The sequence below is a fragment of the Chinchilla lanigera genome, unplaced genomic scaffold, assembly GCF_000276665.1.
Source record: "Chinchilla lanigera isolate Chin_1 unplaced genomic scaffold, ChiLan1.0 scaffold00002, whole genome shotgun sequence".
Taxonomy (NCBI): domain Eukaryota; kingdom Metazoa; phylum Chordata; class Mammalia; order Rodentia; family Chinchillidae; genus Chinchilla; species Chinchilla lanigera.
The window spans coordinates 58,053,964-58,080,872 of NW_004955403.1; the positions used below are offsets into that span (position 1 = coordinate 58,053,964).

General features: G+C 54.9%; 1 protein-coding gene across 3 annotated transcripts in view; it reads right to left on the reverse strand.

Annotated features, from left to right (window-relative positions):
- Positions 1-26,909, reverse strand: part of Dlgap2 (discs, large (Drosophila) homolog-associated protein 2) — a 528,376-nt gene that overhangs the window by 88,393 nt on the left and 413,074 nt on the right. For all 3 annotated transcript variants that reach the window (XM_005373860.2, XM_005373861.2, XM_013515038.1), the window contains one exon: positions 15,514-15,579. In XM_005373860.2, the coding sequence (XP_005373917.1) occupies positions 15,514-15,579 (66 nt within the window). The remainder of the gene's footprint in view (positions 1-15,513; positions 15,580-26,909) is intronic.

A 26,909-nucleotide genomic window follows, 5' to 3' on the forward strand; every position in this document is an offset into this window, starting at 1 on the left:
GAATAGAACTGTTCCATTCAACCAGCACAGAACCAACCTGATAAATATTGCACACATTCAACCTGGATGGAATCTAGGGAGGTAAGTTCAGTCATTCAGCTGGAATAGAACTGCTCTATTCAACCAGGACAGACTTGACTCAAGAAGGTTCTACACATTCAGCCAGGACAGAACTGACCTGAAGAACATTTTGCACAGGGATGTAAAAACCCAAGGAAGGTCCTTCCATTCCAATGGGACACAATCAAACCATTTAAACAAGATGGAGCTGATCCATGGAAGACTGATCAACTTGACCAGATGGAGATGCCACAAAGAATGTTTACTTATTCAACCTGGATGGAACCAAGCCACTCAGGCAAAAAGGAACTGATCCAGGGAGGATTCCCCCACTCAGCCAGAATCAAACTGACCTGAGAAAGGTTCCACTTCGAACCAGAAAGGAACTGACCCAAGGACAGTCACCTCTTCAACCAGGACAGAAATAACCTGAGGAAGTTTCTACCATCCAAACAGTTGGAACTGACCCAAGGAAGCTTCACCCATTCAACAGGATGCAACATAACTGAGGAAGGTTCCACACATTCAAGCAGGGCAGGACCAACCTAATGAACATTCCATACACTGAACCAGGATGGAACCCAAATAAAGAAGATTCATTCATTCAACTGGAACAGGACTGACCTATTCAACCAGATAAAATTGACCTGGGGAAGGTTCTTCACATTCAACCAGGGCAGAACTGACCTGAGGAACATGCCACACGTTCAACCAGGATGTAACCAACCTGAGGAAGATTCATCCATTCATCCAGGACAGAACTGACCCATTCAACCAGCATGGAACTGACCTGAAGAAGACTGACTAATTTAAGCAAGATGTAAATGCTCCCAAGATTCATTCATTCAACCAGGATGGAACCAACCCCAGGGTTGTTTTACCCTTTCAACAATGGTCTGGGGTTTCTTCTAGAATTTTATTAACTCTTATCTTTTGCTCCATAGTGCATCATGCACAATGATCACACACACACACACACACACACACACACACACACACACACACACACATCACTTGTCGTTTATCTTGGTTTTTTGACTACCAGATTTAGTAGTCAGACTAGTAATTTGTAAGGTATAAAATTAGCTTTTAAAAGTCTTTACTGATTTCACATACAGTCTTAAGGAAAGACTGCACAGAGATGTGGTTTGGTAGTACAATATTTAAGAAGTTTAATTTAAGAAGTTTGTGATTCTGAACTCAGGTGTTCAACTCTTCAATTCTCTCTCAGAATTTCATTATATTTTCAATTAAGCAGTATCCTGGGCAAATTTTCAATTTAATTACACTGAATTACCAAATGACATCTTATTTATGGGCTTAATAAATAGCCTTTACACAGATCTTTATTGTAACACTAAAAAACAATGGCTTCCCAGCCACAGAAGAAAACTGCTATTGCTTATAAACCTAATACCATCATTCTTGAGGTCGAAAGATCACAACTTGTCTTCTGTAGTAGAAATCTTTCTGTGGAATGTAATTTAAGCTTCACAAAAGTAATTATAATTGTTTTCCAAATATTTTATAGCTGAATCCCCTTTGATAGAAATCATCAGCTCTTTAATTTAAACTAATCAATCATTTTCTCTTACCTTTTATACAGTTTTTGGTGATTACCTTATTTCTTGCTTTGACAAAAATGTATAAGTTACTGATGATTCCCAAATACATGTACCAGAATCTAGCAAAGACGAAGCCCGGTGCAAAGGCATATGCTTTTGAGAGTTGTTTCATAAGCAAATATGATTTGGAAATAAAATTTGTAATGACTTTTAAAGTAGTATTGATGACTTTCTCATTTCATAAACTTCAAGTGTTAATCAAATTAAATTTAGGTTTCAAGGTGACAGGCACATTTTACAATCCCTTGCATAAGCACTGTGATGTAAGGGAGGGGAGGTGATAAATAATTAAGGTGTATTATGTGCATGTACTAACTCCTCATGATGCATGTAGTCATGTACTACAAACCTGAATAAAAAAGAAGAAAATTTACAAGAAACAAAAATTTAAAAAGCATGCTGTCCAGCCATAAGTAGTTGGATGGTGCCCACTTATACAATGTGATTGAAAAATACAGCGCACATTTAAATTAAAATTTTATTACAGTAAAAGCCACATTGCCATTAACCCCCTTCAAAATAGTTCCCTTGCCTATCCTACCTTTCTTACCACTTTTTGAAGCAGTACAGGAAGTCTTCGTTCATATCTTTATTTGTGCTGTCCTGGCTGCCTCGATGTCCTGAATCAGTTCAAAACATTTACTTCCATGTTCGTTTGGACTTTGAGGAAGAGCCAGAAGTTGCATGGTGCCAGACCCTTGAATCAGGCGGGTGTGGAGGCACTGAGATGCTCTCACAGCCTGCCTTTCTGCTGGGCGGCACCTGGCAGGAATAGTCGCAAATTCTGATCACACTTCATAAAGACACTCAGGGCAGAAGGCTCCAGAACTGCGCTAAGGAAGTGGAAAGATGGACGGGGCAAGTGTGTTCGAAGGGAGGGGGTGTCTCCAGGGGGACTGATGGTAATGTGCCCTTTACTGTAACTGTAAGTTTGAAACAATTATTTACACATTTGCCGTATATTTTGACCACACCTCTTGGTTACATAACAATGGATATCCGATGAGACATTCACCACGGCGTGAGGACCAGAGGCTCTGCACAGGACAGGAAGGCGCTCTGACTGATCACTGAACACACTGGGAACATCCATAGCTGTGGCGCTCAGCTCTGCTGCTGGACAGTGGGCACCTGGAGTCTCCTGTTTTAATCAGGTAACCTTTTCTCCACCCTCCAGCCTTTCACGTTTAGAATGAATGTCTGTTTACCCCAAGTGTGTGTCTTTGAGGCACTGCAACTATTTAAATATTCACAAAACGCCTGGCAATCTCTGTCAGTGGTAATAGTCAACGTGGGATTCTGCTGCTTCTGCTGGTTCTTGGATTGGCTGCTGGGGTCTGCTCAGATCTCACCTCCAGCACCAGCCTGGGGCTGCTGCATGTCCTGATTCTTTCCTGCTTTCCCGAAGTGTAGATGGAGCTCTGTTCAGGTGCTGGAACTGTTGGTGTCTGGGGCTGTGTGGCAGCTGGCAACACAGCAACTCCTGCTCCCGGGTGGAAGATGCCAGTGGGTCAGGGCATGGCTGCCGCAGGATGAACTGACCCCATGCGGGTCAGGATAGTCCACCCCCATTTCCGTCCACCAGGCCCAACCTGGTTGCACCTCAGGCAGCTCGGGGCCCCTGAGGAACGACAGTGTCAGGTGCTGGGGCCAGCCTATGGGTGGGTGCTGCTAGAGAGCGCTGAGCACTTGGGGAATAGAAAGGAAGAGTCACTGTAACACAGCAAAGCAGGACCTTCTTCAGCTAGTACGAGCCTATTTACCAATGAAGAAGCCAGGGCACATGGAGGTCTCGTGACTTTCCTGATGCCACACAGGCGGAGGCCCCAGCGAGTTGTCTTCAGGACAGGACGGAGGCCAGGGAAGGCCCCAGCACACGTGGTCAGGTGCTGTGTGGCCTGCCCTGCACTGCAGCTGTGCCCCCTCTTCAGGATGGTGGCTGAGGGCCCAGCTGCTGCTCCCTCTGCCCTTGCTAGGAGCAGACAGCAAGGCCACCATTATCACTGTCTTTCCTTTCTTCCAGCCAACAGCAACCCAGGCCAATAGTTCCAAAAATCCAACTTAAACAAACAGCAGCCAACCAAAACCTTATGCTAGATGATCCATACATGTAGTGAATTGTGAATGCCTGGTGTAAGGTGAGAAGGACCCACACAGCCCTAAAACAGACAGCCAATAGGGTTGGTCTTAACAGCAGCTCAATCCAAAAGCTGTGTTAAAAATTTTGATCATAACTTTGATGACATCGAAATTCTGCTGCATGAAATGAAAACAGTACAAGCAAAGTAAAAGCCAAATGGTGAGCCAGAGGAATGATTTACTGCTTAAACGCCCTCCAGATCCTAATCTCCTAAAATTCTGCCAAGAACACTGGAAGAGAAAGGCCAGCAAGTGAACGGGCAAGAAGGCAAAGGGGCAGAGGGAGTTCACAGCAGGAGAGGGAGCAGAACTGCCCTGTGGATGCCACTGGACGCTCAGCTCGGGGCTCATCCGAGGTGCAGATGCGTGGACAGAACCCAAAATCTCACCCATGGGTGAGGGCTGTGGGAGATGCTGCAGGGGCCACACAGCTGTTTAACTGCACAGTGACCGCTGTCCTGACGGGCAAGGAGATGGGCATGTTCCTGGGGTAGTTAGAGGGAAGCACCCCACTCTGTCAGATGAGTGCTGTGCAGAAGAGGAGTGCGGGATTCCATCTGCTTGGGTTTGCATGAAGGAACACTGGCCAGGTGTGCAGGAAACCAGACAAGGTGGTGATTGGTCTCTAGAGCAGCGTGTGAGGGCTAGCGTTAGGTGACTTCTCACGGTAGCAGTGTTTTCAAGCATGGGAAGCTGCTTAAGCCCAGATCCAAGGAAACCACAGGAGAGACAAGACCTCAGGCTTCTGTCTCTTCTGGGGCAGGCCAACCTGGCGTTCTCCTCACCTCCTGGGAACTCTGCTGAAGCGCCCAGGCTGGGACTGGTGGGATTGAGCTTCTCTAGAAATCCCAGGACAGGGGCTCAGGACAAGACTGCAGGACCAGAGAAGAGGGTCGGACAGCAGGCTCCCAGGGACTGCACATCCCTGTTCCCTGCCTGGACCGTGGAGGCTGGGGTCAGAGCAGAGCTCGCCCTGGCCTGTGTGAAGTGACGACATTCCTGCGCTCACTGAGCTGTTCTCATACAGGAAGGAAGGAGAGGCAGGGCTGAGAACAGATCCAGGAGCTGGAGCTCAAAGCCAGGTGTTCTGAGGTCAGCCTTATCTGCAGCATGAGTGTGATGCCCAAATCATGACTTTGAATAACAGCTGTGGAGGTCTAAGCCCAGGCCACCCTGCCTGACTCTGGAGGACCTATAAGAGATGCCGGGAGTCACAGTGAGGAGCAAGGGTGGCTTGTTTGTGTCTGTGCTGCTGGAATGGAAGAGCCCAGGATGGCTGTCTCACAAGCAGCAGAAATGGAGGCTGGCATTCTGGAGACCATGGTGGTGCCCAGTGTGGGCTGCTGTCCTCTCCACCTCCACGATGGTGCCCTGCTACCACCTTACCTGGTGGATGGTGGACGGGCAAAGGGCACCAGGTCACCTCTGAGGCTGTGCACTGGGACTTCACCTTCCACATGGGTGTGGAGGAGACAGGAGCATTCAGATCTCACGTGACAGTGTCCTGAGAGGAAGTCAGGACACAGGTGCACAGAGTGTGGCCAGCGAGAACACAAGAAGACCCCATATGCCAGCCATAGAGGAACTCCATGGGAGCTCGAGACTCCGGCCTCCATGATCCATGGAAGCAACCTAAGAAGGTGGTGCCCTGTGACAGCAGCAGGGGTCAGGTGTCCGGTGTAGAGCATCTTGGGTCTGCACAGATTGGCCACACCCTGTGCCACTTGTAGAGTAGCTATGGGAGGAGACAGCTAGTCCTCCCTTGGTATGCAGGTCCTCACTGCCAAGTCACTGAGTGGACGCGGTCAGCCGTCTGCTGTTGCCATCACCATGCACACCTGTCCATAGCAGGCCTTGGGCATCACAGCCACAAGTGCTCCCACCCTCTGGCTTTTGCTAGGTAGATGTAGTTTGCACAGAATTTCCACTGCTGGATCACAGACATCTCCACAGGATGGCAGTGACCCACTGCCACCTGAGAGGGGAGATGGCTCTAGGCATGCATGGCCTGACTGTACCATGTCCACCCGGGCCCCTGCTGTCACCCAGGTGTCTCCAGGAGGGCTGAGGTCTCACCAGCACAGGTTCCTTTCTCCTACAACACTGGTCTTCAGGCCTTGACTGTCATGGTGGTCATGGGGCAATTCTGTTCCATTACAGAATCTGAGAAGGTGAGTCAATGATCAGCCCATAGATTTCTTCCATGCTCCCTCTCACGCGCAAGGACTTTGGGGAACCAGAGAAGGAGCCCTCAGCTTTTGTGACAGGGAAGGAGGTATGCATCAGCCCCCAGCACCTAGGTGCCTTCTTGCCATAACTAGCAAGGGGCTGTGGGGTGCTTTATGCTTCTGGGGTGCCAAGATGTCCCGGTCTTGCATGTCCCCGTTCTTGGTCAGTACAGGGCTTCCTCCCAGGTGGGCAGGCAGGTGGGGCCAGCTGGGCAGTCTTCTCAGTCCTCTCCCGTCTATGACAATAACCTGGCCTGGGGCTGAGTGTGTGACTGAGGGGGTCAGAGCCCCAGGTCTGGGCTCTGAGGCTGGGAAGGGGCGTGAGTGGAGGAGGCTGGGGTCGCAGGCCCTGAGGCACCGCCTAGTGGGCACCCTCACCACACTGTTCCTTCCCTCATGGAGGAATTGCAAATTGGTTTTTTGTTTTGTTTTGTTTTGTTTTTCCGGTACCGGGAATCGAACTCACGACCTCGTGCTTGCCAGGCAGGCACTGCGCCGCTGAGCTAAATCCCCAGCAGGAATTGCAAACTGAACTCCAACTCTGCTGTTTGTCTCAGTGTCTCCATGCACCCTGAGCCCCCTGGGGCCGGAGCACCAGGCAGGATCTGTGGTGTCTTCTGGTCCCCAGCCCTCAGGTCCTGTGTGGTGTTCAGAGGGGCCGGGGAAGGTCTCACCTGCCAGGCTGCCCAGCCCAGCAGGACTCGGCTGCACTGCCTGAATGAAGGGTGGAAAGGCTCTTACTGAGGCACAAACGAGTAAGAGCCTTTGGGAGTCTTCTCCAGGGTCCAAACTCCAGTTTCAGCACTCGGGTCTCAGCCTGCCTGGCTGCTCCAGAAATCAGGTCAAGGAAACTCGTTATGCAAACCCTGAAATCCAGGCAGCAGGAAAACCTGGAGCTGCTGCTTGCAGAGTGGTCCGTCTTGACTTTTAAAGAGGCTTTCCATATAGACCCAAACTAGTAAATTTCTTCCTCTAGTAGGGGTGGGTGATGCCGCAGAGGAAGGCTGAGTCCCACTGTGTCCGTGGTTACTGCTGCCTCACAAGCTTCTCTGGTCTCTGTCAGCTGGGATGATGAGCTCCCGCTCTGCAGCCTCAACATCCTCCTCCTCGCCTGCGCTGTGAGCTCCTCCCTGGCAGGACCGCACCACTGGGAAACAGTGACCCTCCTGGCCCCAGGAGCACGGTCTCGGGGAGACACTGGGGAGACACTGGGCCAGGGTGAGGAGGCAGCGCACTGGTTTCCAGCCCTGCTTGCATATGTGGATGGATTTGCACACCCAGAGGTATGTACATACATATAATTAAAACACAGAGTTAATTAGAATCATTGTTCTGTAGCCAAAGATAATAACTAGAAGGGAAACCTGTAATATTGGCTGAATTTTATTCTCAGAATAACTATTCAGTGTATAGATCATCATGATAATTTTCAGGAATGAAGAAAAGTATCAAAGACCCAATGATGAAATAACCATGGTAAATGGCAGGCAGAAATCAAATTTATATTATCTGAAATCAAAATTATATTATCACCTCTAATACCAAAGCTGCTGAGAGGTCTAGGTCCTCATCACAACTTGTTCTTTGTTAGCTCAATATACATCTGTGACCATTTAGTTACTTTAATAAAATAATTTTTATAGGCTGTGCTTCACAATATGTGATGGATAGAAGGTAAGGAAGTTGAAAAATAGCAGAGAAAACTGGCCGATATCCAGGTGAAACTGAAGAAACATGGACACTATCTAAGCTAAACAGAAACTTATGACGTTTGAAGTATGAAGACACAAGACAGGGCGAACTTTTGAACACTTGTAAGGTGTGATCAAAACATACACTCACGAGGTGTTTAAATTGTAAAAATTTGTTACATTAAAAAACACACTGCCACCAACCTCCCTCAAAATATTCAAACACAGGTCCCACCCTTCTCACTCTTCCTCTTTCTGAGTGTCTTTTCTAGGTGTGACGGCTGATCGCTATCCCGCGCGTCACCTTTTGAGGTTCAGCTCTTTCAACATCGAGGGTAGCCCTGCTCGTGTTCTTGCGACACTCACGTGTTATGTGAATGTCAGCTCTGGCCGAGCACCTGCTCTACACATGGGGAAACACGTCAGGGGAGTGCTTTCCCTCTGTGGCTGGTACAGATTTAAAGCTCATTTGCGTCACTTCTGGTCTGCCACAGCCAGAGAACAGGTGATGTGACGCCAGCCTGGGCACTCACACGCTTCATCTTGCAACTAGGGCAAGCAGCTGGGCTTGTCCGGGCCAGAGCACGCACGGAGCAAAGCCGTTCTAGTTAGGGCCACACATCAGAGACCTTGGTTCTGTGCCAAACTGGAAGACCGAAGCACATGCACTGGGCAGCAGAAGAACATGGCGCTCAGTGGCCCACGCGACCTGTGTTTCTGGTCCAAAGTGGCTGCCAGGGACATGCCAGCCTCCGCCTTCCAGCCACCGTCTCCAGCTCATCACTCATATGTTCTACAGGGGTCACCTTAGCACAAGTCAAATATGCCCTTACCCAGAGGGGCAAGCCTTCCCTCTGGCTGTTTCCAGGTGCCAGCAGCCTCCCCAGAATGATCAAGTTCAATCACCCCCATCCCCAGCTCCCCAGGATCTTGTGTTGAAAAAGGAAGCATGTATCTATGACTTCCAATTTAGCAGGCGGCAGGACATCAACTGTGCACCTATTCTCCTGGCACACAAGTCCCAAGGTCCTTGCACAGCCTTGCAGACTGGGGCTGCATGGCTTCCACATGCAGGGAGGCCACAAGGTCTGAGCTGGGGATGGACAGAGGCAGTGGATAGCTCCAGAGGTTGGGGGCAGCTGGGCCCAAGGGGTGCAGCTCTGCTAGCAGCCCCTTACCAGCCTGCTCTCCTCAATGAGCAAGCTTCCTCTTCTGCCTTCCTCCCTGCCAGGTCTGACCACCCTGGTCGCTGCTTCCTGAGCCCCTTCCACACTCCAGACCTCTGACCTTTGTGCCTGCTCTGCCTCCTCTGGCTGGAGCCAGTCTTCATCAACGAGACGGCCGCTCCGTGGTATGGTGCTTTTGTCCGCAGACTGCACAGCTGGCAGCCGCTTGACCATGACCTGCAGGAGGGACCTGACGGATCTGTGTCCCAGCTGAAGGGGCCTATGGCCTCTGTAGGATGGGGCTGGGCTCTGTGTGGCGCAGTGCTCACAGGAGAGGCGTTGCTTTCAGTAGACACGTAGCTCGTCTTCCCAGAGAACCAGGAATCTGGATCATGAGGAGGAGCACTGCTGCTGCTCCTTGCACATCTGCTGAGAGCACTGTGGTCACGGCATGCACTGGAGACCAACAGTGGGAGGTGTGGGGCTCTGCAGGACACAGACACTGTCACACCGAATCATGGTGACAGACCCCTTCCCACAAGGCGATGACTGGATGCTGGGCCTGCAGACCCACTGTCCAGGGACACAGGCGGGATGGGTCGGCTGCAGGAGGGCTTGGCGGCTGTGGGAGCAGCCTCTTTCCAGCACAGGACATGGGTACCTGTGCATCTTTCACAGGCCCTCAATGAAGCACATGGGGCACATCGAGGGGACAGCAGACAGGGCCACTGTGGGGCCACCATGTCTCCTCACGGGCATGACACATAAGCCCTCACAGGCAGACGCGTGTCCTGCAGCTGACCTTCATCAGTGGCCAAAGCCTGAGGCCTAAAACCCACTGTGGGGATCACGTGCCCTGCTGAGCCCTCCCGACTCCTGCGCCCCACGGCCGCCCATCCTCCATCTGCCGGCAGCCTTGGGCTCTGGCGTCAGGGTCCTCTGGCCCTGCTCCCTGGTGACGTCCTCTTCCCAGCATCCCCTCCCCAGGCCGCACAGCTTTGCTATCCCCTTTCCCCTCAGCATCACCGCCACCCTTGTCATTGCCTGTCCCCCTCCAGAACTTGGGGGACCAGGATGCACCGGCCGGCCGCAGGGCGACTTAAACTTTGGAGTGAACGGCGCTGTTCTTCAGCCACGAGGGCCGACGCTGGCCGGACCAAACGGTGCAGACACAGAGCTTCGAGGGGCCGTGTGGGCAGCAGCCCCCGGGGGGCGGAGGACAGCACAACGTCACCTGCCCCTCTGCGCAGCCCAGTGGCAGCACAGGCAGGGCCACCTGCAGGCCCACGTGCTCGGGGCCGAGAAGCGCACGGGGTGTGCTGAGTGTGCCGGGCAGGGTCAGGTGGTTGCGCAGCCAGGCCCGTGCGGCGTCCAGGTCAGGCAGGCCTGCGGCCTTGGTCAAGGTCTCTGTGGGCGGCAGACAGATGACAGCGCCTGTGCCCTGTCGTTTCTGAGACCTGCTGGCTCTGAGCCCCACAAAGAGGTCTCACGTCCCGTCAGATCCTCCCTGCGTGAGAGTCGGTCGCACTTGTTGCCTTTCCTGACTTTATTTTCAAAGCCATCCAGCCGAGCAATCCATTCACCAATGTGTCACCGTGGGCTATGGACTCACAAAGCACCTCTTGCCGCCAGGGCAGAGGTTCCAGCACTGGCCCTCCCTGCGAGTGAGCTCCCTGCCAGTAGCCAGCGGCACATGAAAGAACGCGCCTGCCCCTCCCGCCGAGCTGGTGCAGCTGCTGTGCTTTCTTCCTTTAGTAAAAGGAGGTTCTGGGGCTCAGGCTGCCTGGCTGCTGCCCCTCCCTGGGATCTGTGACTGCTCCTGCCAGCGCCGGCAGCGCCACTGAAATCTTTAGGGACGGCGGGGTGCAGGTGCTGCAAAGAGGAGAGAACAACCTTGGAGCCACGGTCCGAGGATCGCTTAGAGGAGGGTGGAAGCTGGGCGTGCCGGCTGCGCCGTCCCATGATCTGGTGCACATGCTGCCCTCATTTCCTTCTGGAAGCTGAACATGTAAGGGCGGGCTGCAGCATGCTGGGGAAACAAATCGTCCAGGTCCCTCACAGGGCAGTGGGCGAGGGCAAACCCAGGCTGGGGGGCACACGGTCAGCGCGTGTCTGCGTGCGTGTGCGTGTGCGTGTGCGTCCTGTGCCTCTGCGCCCATGCGCTGGCGCTGTGTCTGTCCCAGGGCAGGGCAAGCTCTGCTGGTGGCCACGTCACAGGGACCTTGCTGTCTTAACCACCCCGCGAAGCTCTGGCGGTGGTTTCAGCTCACGCAGCTGCCTGTTTTCTCAGTGCTGGCCCCATGTCACATGTGTCTAATATTCCTTCATTATTTAATCTGTTATTTTCCTTTTCACAGTGGTACCTCAGTTCACAAACTTAACCCATTCCACGGTCCTGGTCACAAACTCAGTTGGACAAGAAGCAAATCAAATTTCCCCAGGAGGCCAACACTGAACCTAGCCATTGAACTTGACTGGGTTCTTATCCACCCGTTTGCAACCAGAGTTGTGGAGCGAACTGAGTTTGTGAACTGAAGTTCCACTGCTCTTTACAACAAGTTCACGGATGCAAAGTGTGGGTCAGTACAGCAGCTCGTAAACAATCTTGAGCCATCACCCTTACAGCGGAACACACCAGAGACCTCCAGGCCTAGGGACCCGCCTCCTCGTGGGGCTCACAGGGGCCGGTCCCGGGACCTTCAAGAGTCCAAGCCTGAGAGGGAAATGCGCCAGGTCTGCGTGTGAGCGGCACACAGCCCCGCGGAGCTCCCTCATCTCCAGGGGACGCGCAGGGCCGAGCACCGTGGGAGGCTGTGGGATGGTCACGCTGCGGTGTGGGGAGCAAGGACGAGAAAAGTGTCTGTGCATGTTTGGTACAAAAGTGTTTTAGAAAGTCTCTTCCATCCACGCTTGGCTGAATCCACGCATACAGGGGCCCAGGAGCACTGTCCACAGGAAGCCCACGTTTGCTGAAGGGCCGTCTAACTGGCACGTCTCTGGCTCCCTCGGAAGGCTGTCTCTTCGGCCATCTGAGCTTGCGGTACTGATCCATTTTATCCGTGACTCGATTACTGCAGAGGAGCTGTATCCTCCTACACCCTGGGTCACGCTCCTCACCCCAAAGCCGCTTCTCACACACGACACTGAGCAAGCTTCCCAGACAGCAAACAGCTGGAAGGGAAGGGACAGCGACACGCGTGGGGCGACCCTCTGCTACTCGGTCCTCGCAGCAAGCCCAGGCTTCTCAGCCAGTGCGGCTCATTTTGCCTCAGAGTGTTCAGAGACAGCGGTGAGCTGAAGAACAAGAAAAGAGCTTGGTATTCTGAGTGGACCGGAGGCAGACGCGACACCCTGGCTTTGTGCTGCGAACGCCCTGGACTCAGGAACAACCGTCACAGCAGCCAGCACCAGCCAGTGTGCAGGGCAAAACCCGGCCTGGCAGTCACAGGGCCGTTCCTGTGGGACACGCAGGAGACTTGGGAGATGGCCTGCCTCAGCCTCTCAACCCGAGATGCAGAAAGCGAGGAGTTGCGTTGGGAACAAATAAAATTTGATATTTATTCCTGATTAGTTGTAACGATATTGGGAATATCTCTTAGACTTCCTTCCCTGCTCCCTCCGTCCTTCTTTTCCTCTCCTCTCCTCCCCTCCCCTTCTTTCCACTGTCCTAATTTCAATTTCATTTCTTTTTTTGCCTTTTAGAATGCATTACCTTGTCATACCTTTTCTGCCAGGTGCACATCGCGCGCCCAGGACGGCAGTCACACTCCCACGCGCACCACGGCAGGGCACCTCCCGCTGTCACCGCCCTCTCACCCAGGCCCACTCGCCACTGTAGGGACCGGAACAGACTGTGTCCATCAGAGATGAGTGGATGCGACAGCGAGGTCTGTGCAGGACCAAGTCCCACCTTGGGACAGAGCCAGGTGCGGGCGGAGGCCGTGTGCTCTCAGACACGAGGCAGGAGGGGCCCAGGGGCCGGGGGTGGGGGCCGGAGGGTGGGGAGTTCAAGTGCTGCCTGGTGTAACGTGCGACACAGCTGAGAACGATGTGTGGTGTCCTGGAAAACTGCAAGAGGTGTGATCTGAGAGCGTCTCACCACAGAGAAAACCACACGTCCGCGAGACGGCAGGCTAACCGACCCTTCACCACCTCCCGGAGCCCCGTCTAGCCTCACGCTGTGCACTGCACCCGGGCACTTTTTACTGCCAATTATAACTTACTACAGTCAGAAAAATAAAGAAGCAATAAAATAAAGTGTTTGCCACAGAAGAGGCTCGCTGGGCACTGCCCGAGGGCACGGCCACAGGGCTCCGGCTCTCGTGCTGTCTGCAAGCCTGGCTGAGCAGGGCGGCAGCTGCGGGGCGCCTCGGTGGCCGGGCGCGGGTCCCCGCGGCTCCTCCTCTCCTGCGTCTCTGTGGCGCTGACCTGCTGTCCCCGCCCACTGCAACCCACCTGTGCCCCAAGAGGGAGAGCAGGAACCACAGGGGCTCCCCGTAGCCAGCGGCCACTAAACCCTCCTGTTTCGTCCTCCCCAAAGCCTCAGGATTCAGGCTGCCCCTTTTCATTTTCATAGCTACTGATCGTTGTGTGGCCAGGCTGTAGGAACGGCCCCCAAAACACTTCCTGTCCCTAAACAGTGTGGAGTGTCCTCAAAAAGCACACACAGATTTACTGTATGAGGCAGGGGCTCCACATCTCGGCACACACTGTGTTCTCACTGGCTCTGCACACAGCCGCTAGAACATGGAAGCCACCCAAACAACCATCCATGCATGAATGTGGTCCAGCCACACAGTGGAGTACTACTCAGCCCGGAGAAGGGAGCTCTGACCCACTATCACGAGGCAATCCCGAAGATGGATGTTAAGTGCAATAAGCCAGGCCCTAAAAGTCACGGAGAGATGCCACTCCTGTGCGGGGCAGGGAGTGGGGTTTGGTGGGCTCGGTTTCAGTCTGGGAAGATGGCAAGTTGCACCATGGACGGTAGTGACAGTGGAGCCACATAGGTGTGAGTGTAACACCACTGTCCTGCGTGTGTAAACGAGGTGGAAGTGGTGAGTTTTATGTCACATGCTGGGTCAGTAAAAACGACCCTCAGCCTGCACAGCGCCCTCAGCGTGACTGGGCCTTAGTCCCAGCTCCTCCCTCAGTGTCATGAATGTGACTGGAGGCCACCTCGGTCCTCACAGGCCAGGACCTCAGTGCCTCATCATAGTCCTGAGCCCAGCGCACTGCCCCAAGCTCCCGCCTCCTGGGGACACGGCTCCAGAGCTCCCAATCTGTCACTCTGACATCCGTCAGAGAAAAGCCAGCACCATTGCCAGATCTGCTCTCAACACCTGCAGACACAGTGGCATGCTGGTGGGCAGCTGCCAGGTTTCCATGAGAAAAGGCCACACACACTGTGATGTCCAAGGGCAGCCTCTGGAGGCAGCCTCAAGCAAACATTGGGTGTGGGAGGTTCTGCAGTGGAGTACTATTCAGCTCCGAAGAGGAAGCAAGCTCTGACACAGGCTACCACAGACATGAAATGTGAATTTCACAGAGCTGAAGTTCTTGTTGCGGGAGATAGACAGCCCAGCTCCTTTGGGGAGGAGGCAAAATGCTGTCCTTTCCCCCAGGAAGTGGGCTCACGCATGGCACCTACCTGGGAGCCGCCCCGGCCTACCAAGGCTGCCAGTGAATGCAGCGTGCCTGTCCCCACCACAAGGAGCCCTGTCCCGACTGCAGCCCATCCCACCACGTGGCCGGTCCCTACCATGCGTGGGGCTCAGCCCTCGCAGGACGGGAGCCCACCAGTCAGAGCAGAGTGGCAGCTGCAGCGGCTGGGCTCCGGAGCTGGCTGTGGACGGACACAAAGGTCCCCGCGCCGGAGACGCTGCCCTGTCTCGACGCCACCTTTCACAAGTTTCCTAATTTTAAGCCCCAAAGCAAACTTTCAGGCTGTGATTTTCTTTAGAAGGAACCACAGCTTTCTAAAGGAGAATGCTTCGGGTCTCCGTCACTCTTCATGCCGATGGAATGAGCCATGGGTGCAGGGGCTGAAGGTCTGAGACAAACTAAGAAAGGCGCAACTTGAGCGCGGTGGGTGACCCTGCCCTGTGCTGAGCAGCCATGGCCTCAGCGAGGAGGGCGGGCATGGAGGACCGCGGCTGGAGAGCCCGTCGAAGGGCAAAGCCCTGGCCGCCCCGGCTCCTCCGAGGGCTGCGTGATGCTGAGTGATCGCCTCTTGAGGTGCACTTGCCCCGTCATCTGTGGTGGAGCAGGGTGACGTCCCCACGTGACTGACAGGCATCGGAAGGCCGGATGTGACCGTCCCCAGGAGCCCATGGGAGGAGGCGCAGGGCTGCACTGTACCAGGACCAGGCTGCTGGGCGGCTGACAGGGACCCGCAGCTTTGTCTGGAGCGGGTAGCAGTCGGGAATCAATGGGAAGGGGCCCCCCACGATGGCCTCTGCGCATCCCCAAGGGCTCCCAGGTGTTCAGAGCAGGATCTCTGAAAAGCAGCGTGGCCCCACCGCCTCAGCTCCTGTAGGACCTTGTCATGGCCACGGTGCCTGGCTGGAGTGCCGCGTGGGCCCGCGCGGCATCTGTACCCTACCTAGGTCCTCCTCCGCGGGCCCCGGGAAGCTGAGGCCCGGCTGGGCCAGGTCTCCGCCTTCTTCCTCTGCAAAGACAGAAACAAAGTCACACTTTACTGTGGCTCTGGCGTGGCCTGTGGTCCCCTCACACTGGTTCATCACAGTCAGTGTGGCGCGATGCCCCACCCTGCCTCCCATCGGGCAGCCGTCCACAGCACACTGCAGAGGTATGACGTCATTACGTCCAGGGATATGCAGGGACACCCCAGTGCCCACACGCATGGACCCCCTGGGCACACCATCCACACAACTGCCCCGGGCTCTAGGCTGCGGGGGTCTGTGCTGCTGTGTGGGGCCCCAGGGGCCGTTCCTACACCTGTCTGCGTTGGTTAATGTTTTATAGACGAGTTTCCTCAAGTTATCCAGCGTACGTCAACTGCACCGTTTCTGCACCGTCAGCAGGCATCCTACAGAGCTGCCCGACCCTAGGCCACACCACGCAGAGCACAAGGCCACAGGCTGGCATGTCTTCATTTGTTCAGAGATGTCACGGGCAGTGCTCAGAAAGTAGTTTCCATGGAGATGACTGTCACTTAGCGTCTCCTTGAAGAGAGATGCACAGTAGCTGAGTTGGGGTAGAATTTGGAGGACGTGACAATGACACATCCCCCATCCGATCTTCATGTTCTCCCCGAGTTCAAACACAGACACAGGCAGACACACACACACACACACACACACACACACACACACGACGGGAGTGCAGGCCTCTGCAGAGTGCACGCGAGCTGTGCACCGACGTCGCATGCCGCTGGGACGAGAGCGAGCGCTTTGCTGACGGCCAGCACAGAGCAGGCGGCACAGGAGGCTGCGCAGCTGCACACTGCACACAGCGGGCCGGCATGGTGGCCTGCAGTGTGGCGGGAGGAGCACCCCTGCTCATGCCAGGGAGCCCCAGGGATGAGACTGGCCTCCCCTGCCACTCACCTTGCCCTTCCCGTCCATAGGTGAGAGAACCCAAGGTCAGGATGCCCCGATCTCAGGCAAAACTTCCACCAGGGGAAGCAGCTGGCCAGGCGAGTGCCTGAGACATGTCCTTGTCTGGTGCTGACTCCGAGCAGACACGGGTATACCTGTCTGTGTGGTGACAGGTGGCTCCTGCCCTCGCTGCCCTGACAGGCTCTGTGTTTGCAGGCCCTGTGGGCACCCCTACCTGCCCAGAGCCTGGGATCTTGTCCGGCTGTGTCCCACCCCAGTGGAGATCACCGTCCGTTTCTCGGACAGTGTGGGCGAGGGACATCGTGAGGTACAGGGGACCCGAAAGGAGGAGGGCCTCAGCCTCAGCCCCCCGCGTCACTGTGCCGGAGGCCAAGCCGCCCCTCGGAGTCTTCGGGAGGCCACAGGCGCCCACCCAGTCTGCAGGCTCCCCTTCTGACAGTGCTCACGTGAAGGGAGCCTGTTTTGCTTCCCTGAGAGTGAGAAGACAAATGGCTGCCGGACCGTGGGGCTGACCGGCTGGGGAGAGGAGAGTAGCTCCGCGAGCCCCACCCAGACACTCGGACATCTGGGGCTGCAACACCTCCCTGGGCTTCTCCAAACTCAGATTCTGCCAGGGAGGCTGGGATGCCAAGGCAGTGTGTGCGAGATTAATCTGGGCTGTAAAATTAATAGCGCCTGCACCCCACAGCCCACGCAGATTTCCATCACATTTTCTTAGCAAAAAATAGAAAAGTGCCATAGACTGAAAAATTTTGGAAACCATCCACTCACACATCTGAATCATCTCATGAGTTTTAGGCGTCACCAGACAAACAGTCTTTTACTGTCCTGATTCTTGATGGAATTCTCCCGACTTGAGATTGCTCACTTACAATACTTTCTGGATGAATTCACTTTATGACTTATTTCTCTCCTATGCCGGGACTTAACAATGGCTGGGCGCCCCCAGTGTGACCCCAGGGCCCCGCCATCCACTTCTGGGTGGAGAGGACGAGGTTGCTTTGCATTCTGTGTCACAGTGCGTTTTGAACCCATCTGATTCTAAGCAGGAAAAGCACTGCTCACATCAGAGCAACTTGCGATGAGGAGGATCCATGCCCTGGGCAAAGGAAAGAACATGCTACCGACCAAGCACACCACGCAGTCACCAGCAGGTCACGCGGCCCCCGGCCCGTCCACCGCAGGGACCGGTGCAGACTGATGTGCGAGTGAGGGCTGGGGACAGGTAGGCGCTGGCCTGGGGCACAGAGCACACCAGGTGGACTCACAGTCCCAGGCCAGAGTCCCAGGCTGTGAAACTATTCTCCTGAGGGGACCTTGACACATGCCACCCAGCACTCAAGCTGGTACACAGGGGTGGCACGCTTGGCACTTTCAGACAGGATCCTACCCATGAGCACACAGTCACAGGTAGCCTGTGGGGATCCAAACAGGGAGCCTGTGGACGCTGCCCCCACGCAGTGTGCGTCCAGTCTGTGCTGGATTCTGACACAGGATGTCCCCAGACAGCAGCAGCCTCAGTCCCATCCCGCTGCAAAGAGGGAACAGCGCAAGTGATCCTGAGAGGTGCGCAGCAAGGGCCACACAAGCCCAGGCAGAGGGGTTTGAAAAAGAAAGACACCTTGTGAATGAGAGGTGACAAGAGAGCTCTGCTGTCTACGATGATGACTGTCATCTGCAGGCGACCTGGGGGGGGAAATGCCGCTGGACACTGTGCTCTCTGCGGAGGGCGCCAGCTCTGACCACCTCAGCGGGCCGTGACCGCGGGTGACTGTGTCCCCATCTGGTTTCCAGGCCGTGCACAGAACGGAATGTGAAAGCCAGGGTCTGTGCAGCAGCTCTGGGCAGGCGCAGCCAGGCGCAGGCGCTGGGAATGCTGCCAGCCTGCCATCCCGCGGCTGTGGGGGCCCACTTCCCCGTTCTCCCGCTCCCTGTCTGTGTTGGGACCTGTGGAGAGGGCAGCACAGGATCACACTGGGCACACGGCAGACAGACACGCTGCTCCCAGCACGACGCAGCTGCGTCACACAGGGTAGACACTGGGAGGCAGAGGGGACCCTGGCCTCGATCGACCTCTGACCCCAGCTTGGCCTCTGACCCCAGCTTGGCCTCTGACCCCAGCTCAGGGCTCCTTTCTCTCTGTGCAGTGGCGCCATCTGTGGTCAGGAGTCTCCCCAAGCAGATCTTCCTTTCTTACAAACACTCATGAAAGCTCCCAAGTAGGTTCCGAAAGAGGCCACTATGGTCAGTGAGCTTTTATCTTTGTGTGTGGGGTGCGTTTGTCTCTACGGCTGACTTGGGAGTAATGGTACACAGCTCAGCCTTCAGAACGGGAGGAGGGAGAGAAAATGTGTACACTGGGAAAGGGAGCTTCTCACAGGAAAATACAGATTCCTCAGTGTGAGGCACCAACCACACCGCCACACCACACACCACTACCCGAGCGGCAGCTTCACCCCGTCTCTGCGGCACACGCGGTGTCTTCCGTACGCGTGTCCACGTGTATACTCACGCTTCCCTGTGTGTCAGCAGGGCAGGCTCTGTCACCCTTGGCTGCCCTGGCGATGGCCTCAGCGGAATGTGATTGGCCCACAGTGCCCAGCAGCGTCGTGACCCGCCCTGTTTCCCCAGCACGATGCCTCTCCTCAAGTGAACTGGACGCGGAACCCCGAGTGTGGTACAGGTGCTGGCAGTACTAGGATGGCAAGACTAAGTGAGAGCCAGCGGGGTGGGGCATCCTCTTCCTGCTCCCTGACCACCGCCCGGGAGTTGGCAGCGCCATCGGCCACTTCCTGAGGCTCCAGAGCACGCTTTCTTCTTTTATGCTGCAGGGCACTTCCTGCTTCCTCACCCTGGGACTAGAATCTGAAGCCTCTGCCGCTGTGTTACAGCACCAGCATCTGAGACACATAGTCCACGGCCCTGGCTGCCCTCAGGTCTCTTCGCACCCCTGGGTCTCCTCCAGGCCTGGTCCCAGAGCCACCTGTCCTGTCCCTGTCAGCCTCATTCAGGGTCCACAGAGCGATTCCCAAGGCCTGCGGGACAAGCGGCCTCCCCCCACCACCCGTTACACAGCCTAAGGCTTGCAGCCTCTCCTGCTCAGGTGCACGTCACCGTGCCTTCTGGTAGACCTCGGTCCTAGCAGGGTCCCTTGCAGGGTCAGGACCTCGCCCTTGTCTTTCTGGAGGAGCTCCACCTTCCCCTGCTTACTGGGCATGGATGGAGAGGACAGTGAGGCATGTGCAGCCTCCTGCCTGTGGCCGTGTGGAAATGCACACTGTGAACTCCTTCCTGTACCCACTGCCTGCCACTGCTCTCAGCGATGCCACACACTTCATCGCCTGTGCACCTCATGGGTCTCAGCCACCAGTGAGCCAAGGACAGGGGCGGGGAGCAGGAGACCCCGCAGGTCCTGGCAGCTTGCCTGCCACCCGGGGCTGTGCTAGGCCGGATCTCCCAGGGCAGGGACAGACAGGGACAGGCCTCCACACTCTCCAGGAGCAGCGGCTTCACAAACAGGTCAGGGATGGGCAGAGGACACTCTGGAGTGCAGTCTGTGGAGTCCTCTGCTGAGCCCTGACGTCTACTACCTGGCTTCTAAATGCCCTTGCTCTGCAAGTTTAAAGAAAGCCGACTTGAGTGCACATTTGGCCGCTTCTCTAATGACAGGATTTGAAGGTTGCTTAGATTGAGGATTCATTTCTGCTCGGCGAGGACAATGACACTGATGAGGCTTCATACCAGCCTCCTTCTCTCCCACACAGCTGTGCGCCAGCCGGCCTGGTACGGCCCCAGCAGTGCTCTCCCTGGAAACTCAAGATCCTATTCTGGGTGAGGATGGATCGCAGCAGTAGCTGCCCCAAAAGTCTGCAGCATTTTGCCAAAGTTCAGGCCACATTCATGGCTAAGTGCGAAACCTGAGGTCCCGAACAGGGCCGCCTGCCCAAGAGGGTGGAGGCAGATGCGCTCCTCAGCGCTGCCCTCCCTGTACGGAGCAGGCCCCCTTGCCCACGCCCACCTCCATGTCCATCCGCTCCCCACCTCCCACAGCCCGGTCAGCCCTAGCTGGCATTCAAACGAACCACAGCCGCCTCGCCCAGGAATTCAGCTTTGACTGGGTGTGGCAAACGGTTAGGTTTTAATTTCTAGACTGAAAATAAGAGTGCTGAAATAAAAGGCCAAATCTTTCCTATTCAAATATCTGAAAGCCTCAAGATGAAATTGCACCCGTCTGCTGTGAAACTTGAACATCATTCACTTGAAAGGTGACACTGGTGATACTGTAGATGTAATATGTCTTAAATCTAAAGCCCAGCACATGCAGTGTAAAATCCTTTGCTCTATGATCAGTATTTAGTAAGATTTTACACCAAAGATGTCTTAAAGATGTGTCCATCGTGTTTATACAGAAAATACCACTTACAAAAGAGTAGAGGGCATTTTGCAAAGCCCGGAAAAACTTGTCACTGCAAACGAAGTTGCTGCTGCTCATTGCTATGCCGTGCAGAAGTCTCAGGCCAAGTGACTGGCACTGACCCTGGGCTTCTGCTGTCTCCGTGAGCAGCCTAGAACTCATGCTTAGAAGGTCCTGGGAGGTTGCTGGGCAGAGCACCGCGTGCCCAATTACACTGCACCTCAGAGAACAGTGGATAATTTCTTAGCTAAGCACACCCCTTCCAGTAGCAATGACTCTCTGAAGTGAAAATGTCCCTGGGGTCCTGGATTGTTGGCTAACTCTTGCCTTGCTGCCCTGGGGAGCTTCTAGGAAGCAGGGGCTCCTGCCCACCCCAAGATCTTGCTTCTCTACTCATAGGCATGTCCCATAGCTCATTTGATGACTCCCTAGGAGTCTGGGGTGTAGCCAGGGCTGAGGGTCACTAACTCTGGAATGAGCAAATCTGTTTCTGAAAAAAGCTATTTCTCTCTTCATCTCCCCTGGCCACTCAGGTCACCACCTAGGCATTTGGCCATTTCCCAGACTGCAGGGATTGCATGCAGATGCTGGGAAGGCTGGCCTTGGAGGGAGAGGAGCGTAGTGAGCTCCTCGTTACACAGCATGCTTTCTGGGTAGGAACTGCTCCACCACTGTAATGTGAGAAACAGCAATGTCAACTTTCAAACACTCTTGAGTTGTGTATTGGACAGATTGTCTTAACTTTCTACCAGATGGAATCCTGTAATGCTTGTGCCTCCTCTGTGTCCACATAATAACTTCAGCACTGGGTCAGGGTTGGGCATGTGCGGCAAGAGGAGCACAGCTCCGGGATTAGTACGCCTCCTCCTGCACATGGGAAAATGACTTCAGGGGAGGTTGCTGGGTTGTCACTTCGCCATCACTGGGACAAAGCATCTGACGCCCATCATTAAATGTTCACGGTTTCTGGGGGTCAGTGCATGGCCCACCAGTTCCAAGGCAGAAACAGCATGGTGGAAGGGTGTGGGAGAGGAAAGCTGCTCAATTCATGGCCTCCAGGAAGCAGGGGTGGGGAGGAGCTGGGGATGAGAACACACCTTTCCTGGTCATGTCCTCAGTGACTCCCTCCTCCAAGTTGGCCCCCCCTCCGAATAGCACACTGAGCTGTGACCTTATCACTGGATGAATCCACTGATGAGCAGCGTGCCTCAGGACCCAGTCATTTTCCGAAAGTCCACCTCTGACACCTGAGAGTGGACATCCTAGATCTAAATGCTGGCAGTTGTGGTGCTCTATTTCTTTTCTTTAGAAGATGACAAGGCTTGATTTGCAAAGGTCCAGCAAGCCAAATGGTTAAATGCATTATGGTACATTTATGGCACAGGATGTGAGAGGGCTGTGAAGTGTTTTAGACTTGCAGGCATGTCGTAATCGGGAAAAGTTATCAGTACATGCTTTGCTTTATGACCCGGGTTTTGCTTTCAAGAAGACTGAGGCAATTTACCAAGATGTCACAGTGATGGTCTCCAACTGGAGAATAATGGATGCGTTTTATTTTCCCCTCTCAATGTTCTGTGCCTTCCAAACTTTTTGTACCCAGTTTGTGTACCTTTATAAGTACAAAGTGAATTACAACAACACCTGACCTTCAAAAGTCCTCAGTGAAGTCAAGTCCAGATTTCCTTCTGTGCTGGAATTAGATGTCTCACTAAAAATGGGTAGAGATAAATATATAATTTCATTCTTCCTTTAATAAAGAGCAGCATTTACTTATTGACTTCTCTCTCCATGCAGAGTAAGGCAGAATCACAGCTGATTAAGGAACTCATAAATAGGCTGGCCGTTTGTTGTCAGTGCCACCCTCGTGGGGACATTAGGAGGGTGAGGAGGGTCCTGCTTTTGTGTATGCCAGGTGTATGTCAGTGAGACACACAAGCAGCTCAGCCTAACACATGTGCAAAGCTGCTTGGCCGCCTCTCTGCTGTAGGAGGAGTGGTGGCCACCTTGAGGGTGACATCTCAGGTGGGTGCTGGTTGGGGACAGTGAATCATGGGGCTGATGCTGATCCTGTCTGCGGGGTTCCTCCAGGGACTCTCCAAGGAAAGATGCAGGAGGAAGCTGTGACAGCCTCGTTGGTCCTCCCACCCCACACCCACACCACTAATGCCGCCTCCCGTCTGTCCTACAGCACAGCCTGTCATGTCAGCTTCCTGTCCCCAATCTCAGTCACCTTATCTTACAGCAGGGAACAGGCTCACATCCTCTGAATACTAACACAGAGCTCTGTGAGGAAGGAGGAATGGAATGGGAGGGAGCTTTGGAGATCTGTGATCATTGTAAAGCCCCAGTGCTGCTATGGACGCAAGGTTCAACCTGGGCTAGACCTCTCCCTGGTGCTGGTAACTGCTCCCTTGTTCGATGGACTGCTGCGGCCCAGCTGGGTCACTCTGGGTGGACAAGGACCAGGGAGGTCTGCGGAGCGGAGGAGGCAGGCCGGGTGTGGACACAGTCTCCTCGCTTTCCCCGGCTCAGTCCTGGGATGCCTGTGCCTCTGTCCTCCATCGCCTCCACGTTCACTGTATCTCCAAATCCAGCACGTCCTGGACATGGATTGGGAGGGCTCATCTGAGGAGGGGGGCAGGATGGCTGGCACGGTCAGTGTTCCTGGCTCCTGGTTCATAGACACAGATGTTGTCACTGTGAGCTGACCCCACAGTACTGTGCAGGGGACGGAGCCCAGGCAGCTTGAGACCTAGCGACCCTCTCAGGTGGAGTCCAGTTTGAAGTCGTGCTCTGGATTTGGGATACACTGTGGAAAACTTATGTTCAGCCGAGGCACAGCACAGAATACACACAGTTGATCATGTGTAGGACTCATTATATAAGTCTCTCTGTTAAAATATTTCCCAACTAAAAACATTGCTGTTGCTCACATTTTCTAGAGGAAAGCAATGTCTACAGGTGATTTGTGGTGGGTGTTCCATGCCCCGGGGCCCTGTAAATGCCCACTTTCAGTGTTACTTAGCTGTAAAACTGAATTCTGATCTATGTCCCCGGGCCTCACCATTATTCATCTGTTTCACTTTGGATATTAATAAAAGCCAGTAACATTTGTTAAGAGGTGACAAACGAAACCACAGTTACTCCTTGACAACTCACGCCTAAGGCATCACTCTTCCTTTTTAAACACATCACACATCAAGTTTACTTGCAGGAAACCACATAGGTTCAAGGCTCCACAGCAGCACCAAGACTACAATTCATTTTAAAGTCCTTGGATTGGAGATCGATTGTGGTTTAACAAATGCTGCAGTTCTGACCTGAGACTCAGGACAAACAAGCAGGCGCCACTCCGTGGCAGCTGGGCTGAGCCACTGTGTTTCCGCCTCCCCTCCCCGACCCCCATCGGCAGGAGCGGCATGGGCCTGGACACAGGTATCACAGAGCCCGGCTGCCCGCCTGCTGGACTCAGCTGCAAGCCCTCACTTTGTGACGCACGCAGGTCCCCGCACTGCCGGCTTCCCTGGCGAGCCACAGGCAGTTTGCCATTCTGCACTTTTGTGATGGAAGCTGCAGATTCCACCCTGTTTGGCATGGAGACCGTGGATGCTGCTCAGAGCAGGAGGAGCAGGGGGCCAGTGAGCTCTCTGATGTCGCTCAGGGCCTCAGCCTCCCTCCCCCAGGCTGACCCCATTCTGAACTCTTGGAATCGATGCCTCCTCAGGCAGCACAGCAGGGCCTGGAGGTGCAGCCATTGCAGCCAGCGCCTGAGAGCCGGGGCCTCGGTCCCTCCACACGCACTCCTGGGCACCGGTTTGGGCACCGGTTTGTCACCCACTGTGTCTTGCTGGCGCCCGTCCGCTCTGGGGAGGCAGCCCAGCTACGGGCCCGGGGAGGTCACCTGGGCCCTGGTGGCCCCGATTGTCCGTGGAACACTGGCAGTGGGAGAGACGGGCAGGTCCTAGGCAGAGCCTCAGCGTTTAGTGCCCCGCCCCCGTGGCTCTCCCTCCTCCTGACTTCCGCACCCAGAGAAGTTGATCACATATCACATCCCCATCTCTGAGAGTGGACAGAAAGGCCCAGTGCTCCAGGGGAACCAGAGGACAGGGGAAGCCTGAGGATGTCAAGGGTGGGAGCCTTGGAAACTGCAGCGCTTGCTGATCAGCTGTCGGTGGCCCAGAGCAGGAGCAGGGTGCACCCACTGGGAGGACAAGGCAGGTGCCCTGCCAGGGAGCCTGAGCATGTGCTTCTCCTCCGACGCTTTGAACGCACACTGAATATCATGTCAGCTCTTACACACAACTTCCACACTCCAATTGCGGGTAAGTCCTGCCTGGCCTCTAAGGAAGAGCCTGCAGTTGATGGCCTGCACACACAGTGGAGAGTAGGCCTGGCTCATGCCCTTGTCCAAGTGATACTACAGGCTCCTGGTAGTCACTAGGGGAGATGGGAGGAAGGGGAGGTTACCGCAACTTCACAGGGCAAGGCCAGAGCAGCATACGGACACCACCCGTTTCTAGGCTCCTTGCTGAAGCTCCCGTCGAGGCCTGTCTGAAACGTCCACATGACTCTCCACGTCTCTGTGAAGAGATCCTGGGGTCCTGGTGTCCCTGTCCCGTTGTCACCTCTGTGCGTCCATTCTCAGAATTCACGGCTGTGTTGTCAGGTGGACACGGCAGCCACGGTGCCAGGACAGCTCCAAGCAGGGCTGGCAAGGCGGGCAACAGGCTGGCAAGGGCTTGGGGCGCCGGGGACCAGTCTGCTGTCCATCCCAGGAAGGACTTGGACTCTGCGGTGACTCAGCCCGAGGGAATGGGGATGGCCGGTGCCCGCCTTCCGGACGTTGTGGGCACTCAGCCCTGGCTCAGTGTGGAGCCCATGGGTCTCCAGGAGTGACTGTGTGCTAGTAACATGAACATCTGTGTCAGTGCCACAGCCAGCCTGGTAACTCGGTCTTGACTGTCCCACCCGGTGGCTCCAGGCCTCTGTGGGCCTCCTCTCGGTCCCAGGCACGATGACCAGCACGACGGCGCCACGGACGCCCACCAGGTGCCCAGCCTTGGTTTTGGAAGTTGCTTGGGCAGCAGACAGACCACACGTACTTGCTGTCTCATAGCGCACTTCTTCTGTTTTTTTTTTTTTTAAATCAGGAATGTAGATTTCTGGAACTCATGAGATTCACGTCCAGGGCCAGGGGCCGATGCAGAATGCCCAAGCACAATGAGACCTCCATGAATTGCTGCTGGCCAAGCTGGCTCTTGTGCCCAGAAGCTGTGTGTCCAATCCCTGGGACAGGTTCTGGGGGCTACCTAGAAGGACCCATTCTGCTCACTATACCATGCTGCTGGTCTTAAAGAGAACCAGGCTAGTAGCCAGGAGAAACCACCATCCAGGCCTCACAAAGCCCCCGGCAGGAGTGGCTCTGGGGCCTGCCTGGCTGTCCCCCACTGGCTAGTCTGCTTCCTTCAAATGGCCTGTTAGGAAACACCTGACCCCCGGCCCTTCCCACCAGCCCCCTGCCTGGACCAGGGGCTACTGCAGCCAGCTCTGGGGATGCAGGGGAGGGGAGGTGATGGCAGCACAGGGTCACAGCCTGCTCCTGCCCCGGTCACCTGTCACCTTGTGTCCCTCCCCGTGTCCTCTTATCTGGCTGATGTGCCATGAGTATTCTAGCCTGGTCACCACACGTGACCCAGGGCTTCTCGTTGGCTGTGTCTGGCCCCTGCTCTGGCCAGGGCTGTCCCCCAACATTGCTGTCTGGAAACGTGGCTAGGAGGTGGCCCTGTTGGCCTTCTATGTTACCCACAAGACAACCCTAGGGCTGTGGTCAGGATATGCATAAATTCCTGAGCAGGACAGACCCTCTGCCATAAATTCTACCTGTTCAGACTTGTAAGGAGAGAAGAAAGGTAATGGCTTTCAATAACTATCAACCTGTGCTTCAGCTGTGAAGCATTTTTATGCAGAGAGGAGAAGGGCAGGCCTGTGGGAGACCCTCCAGGA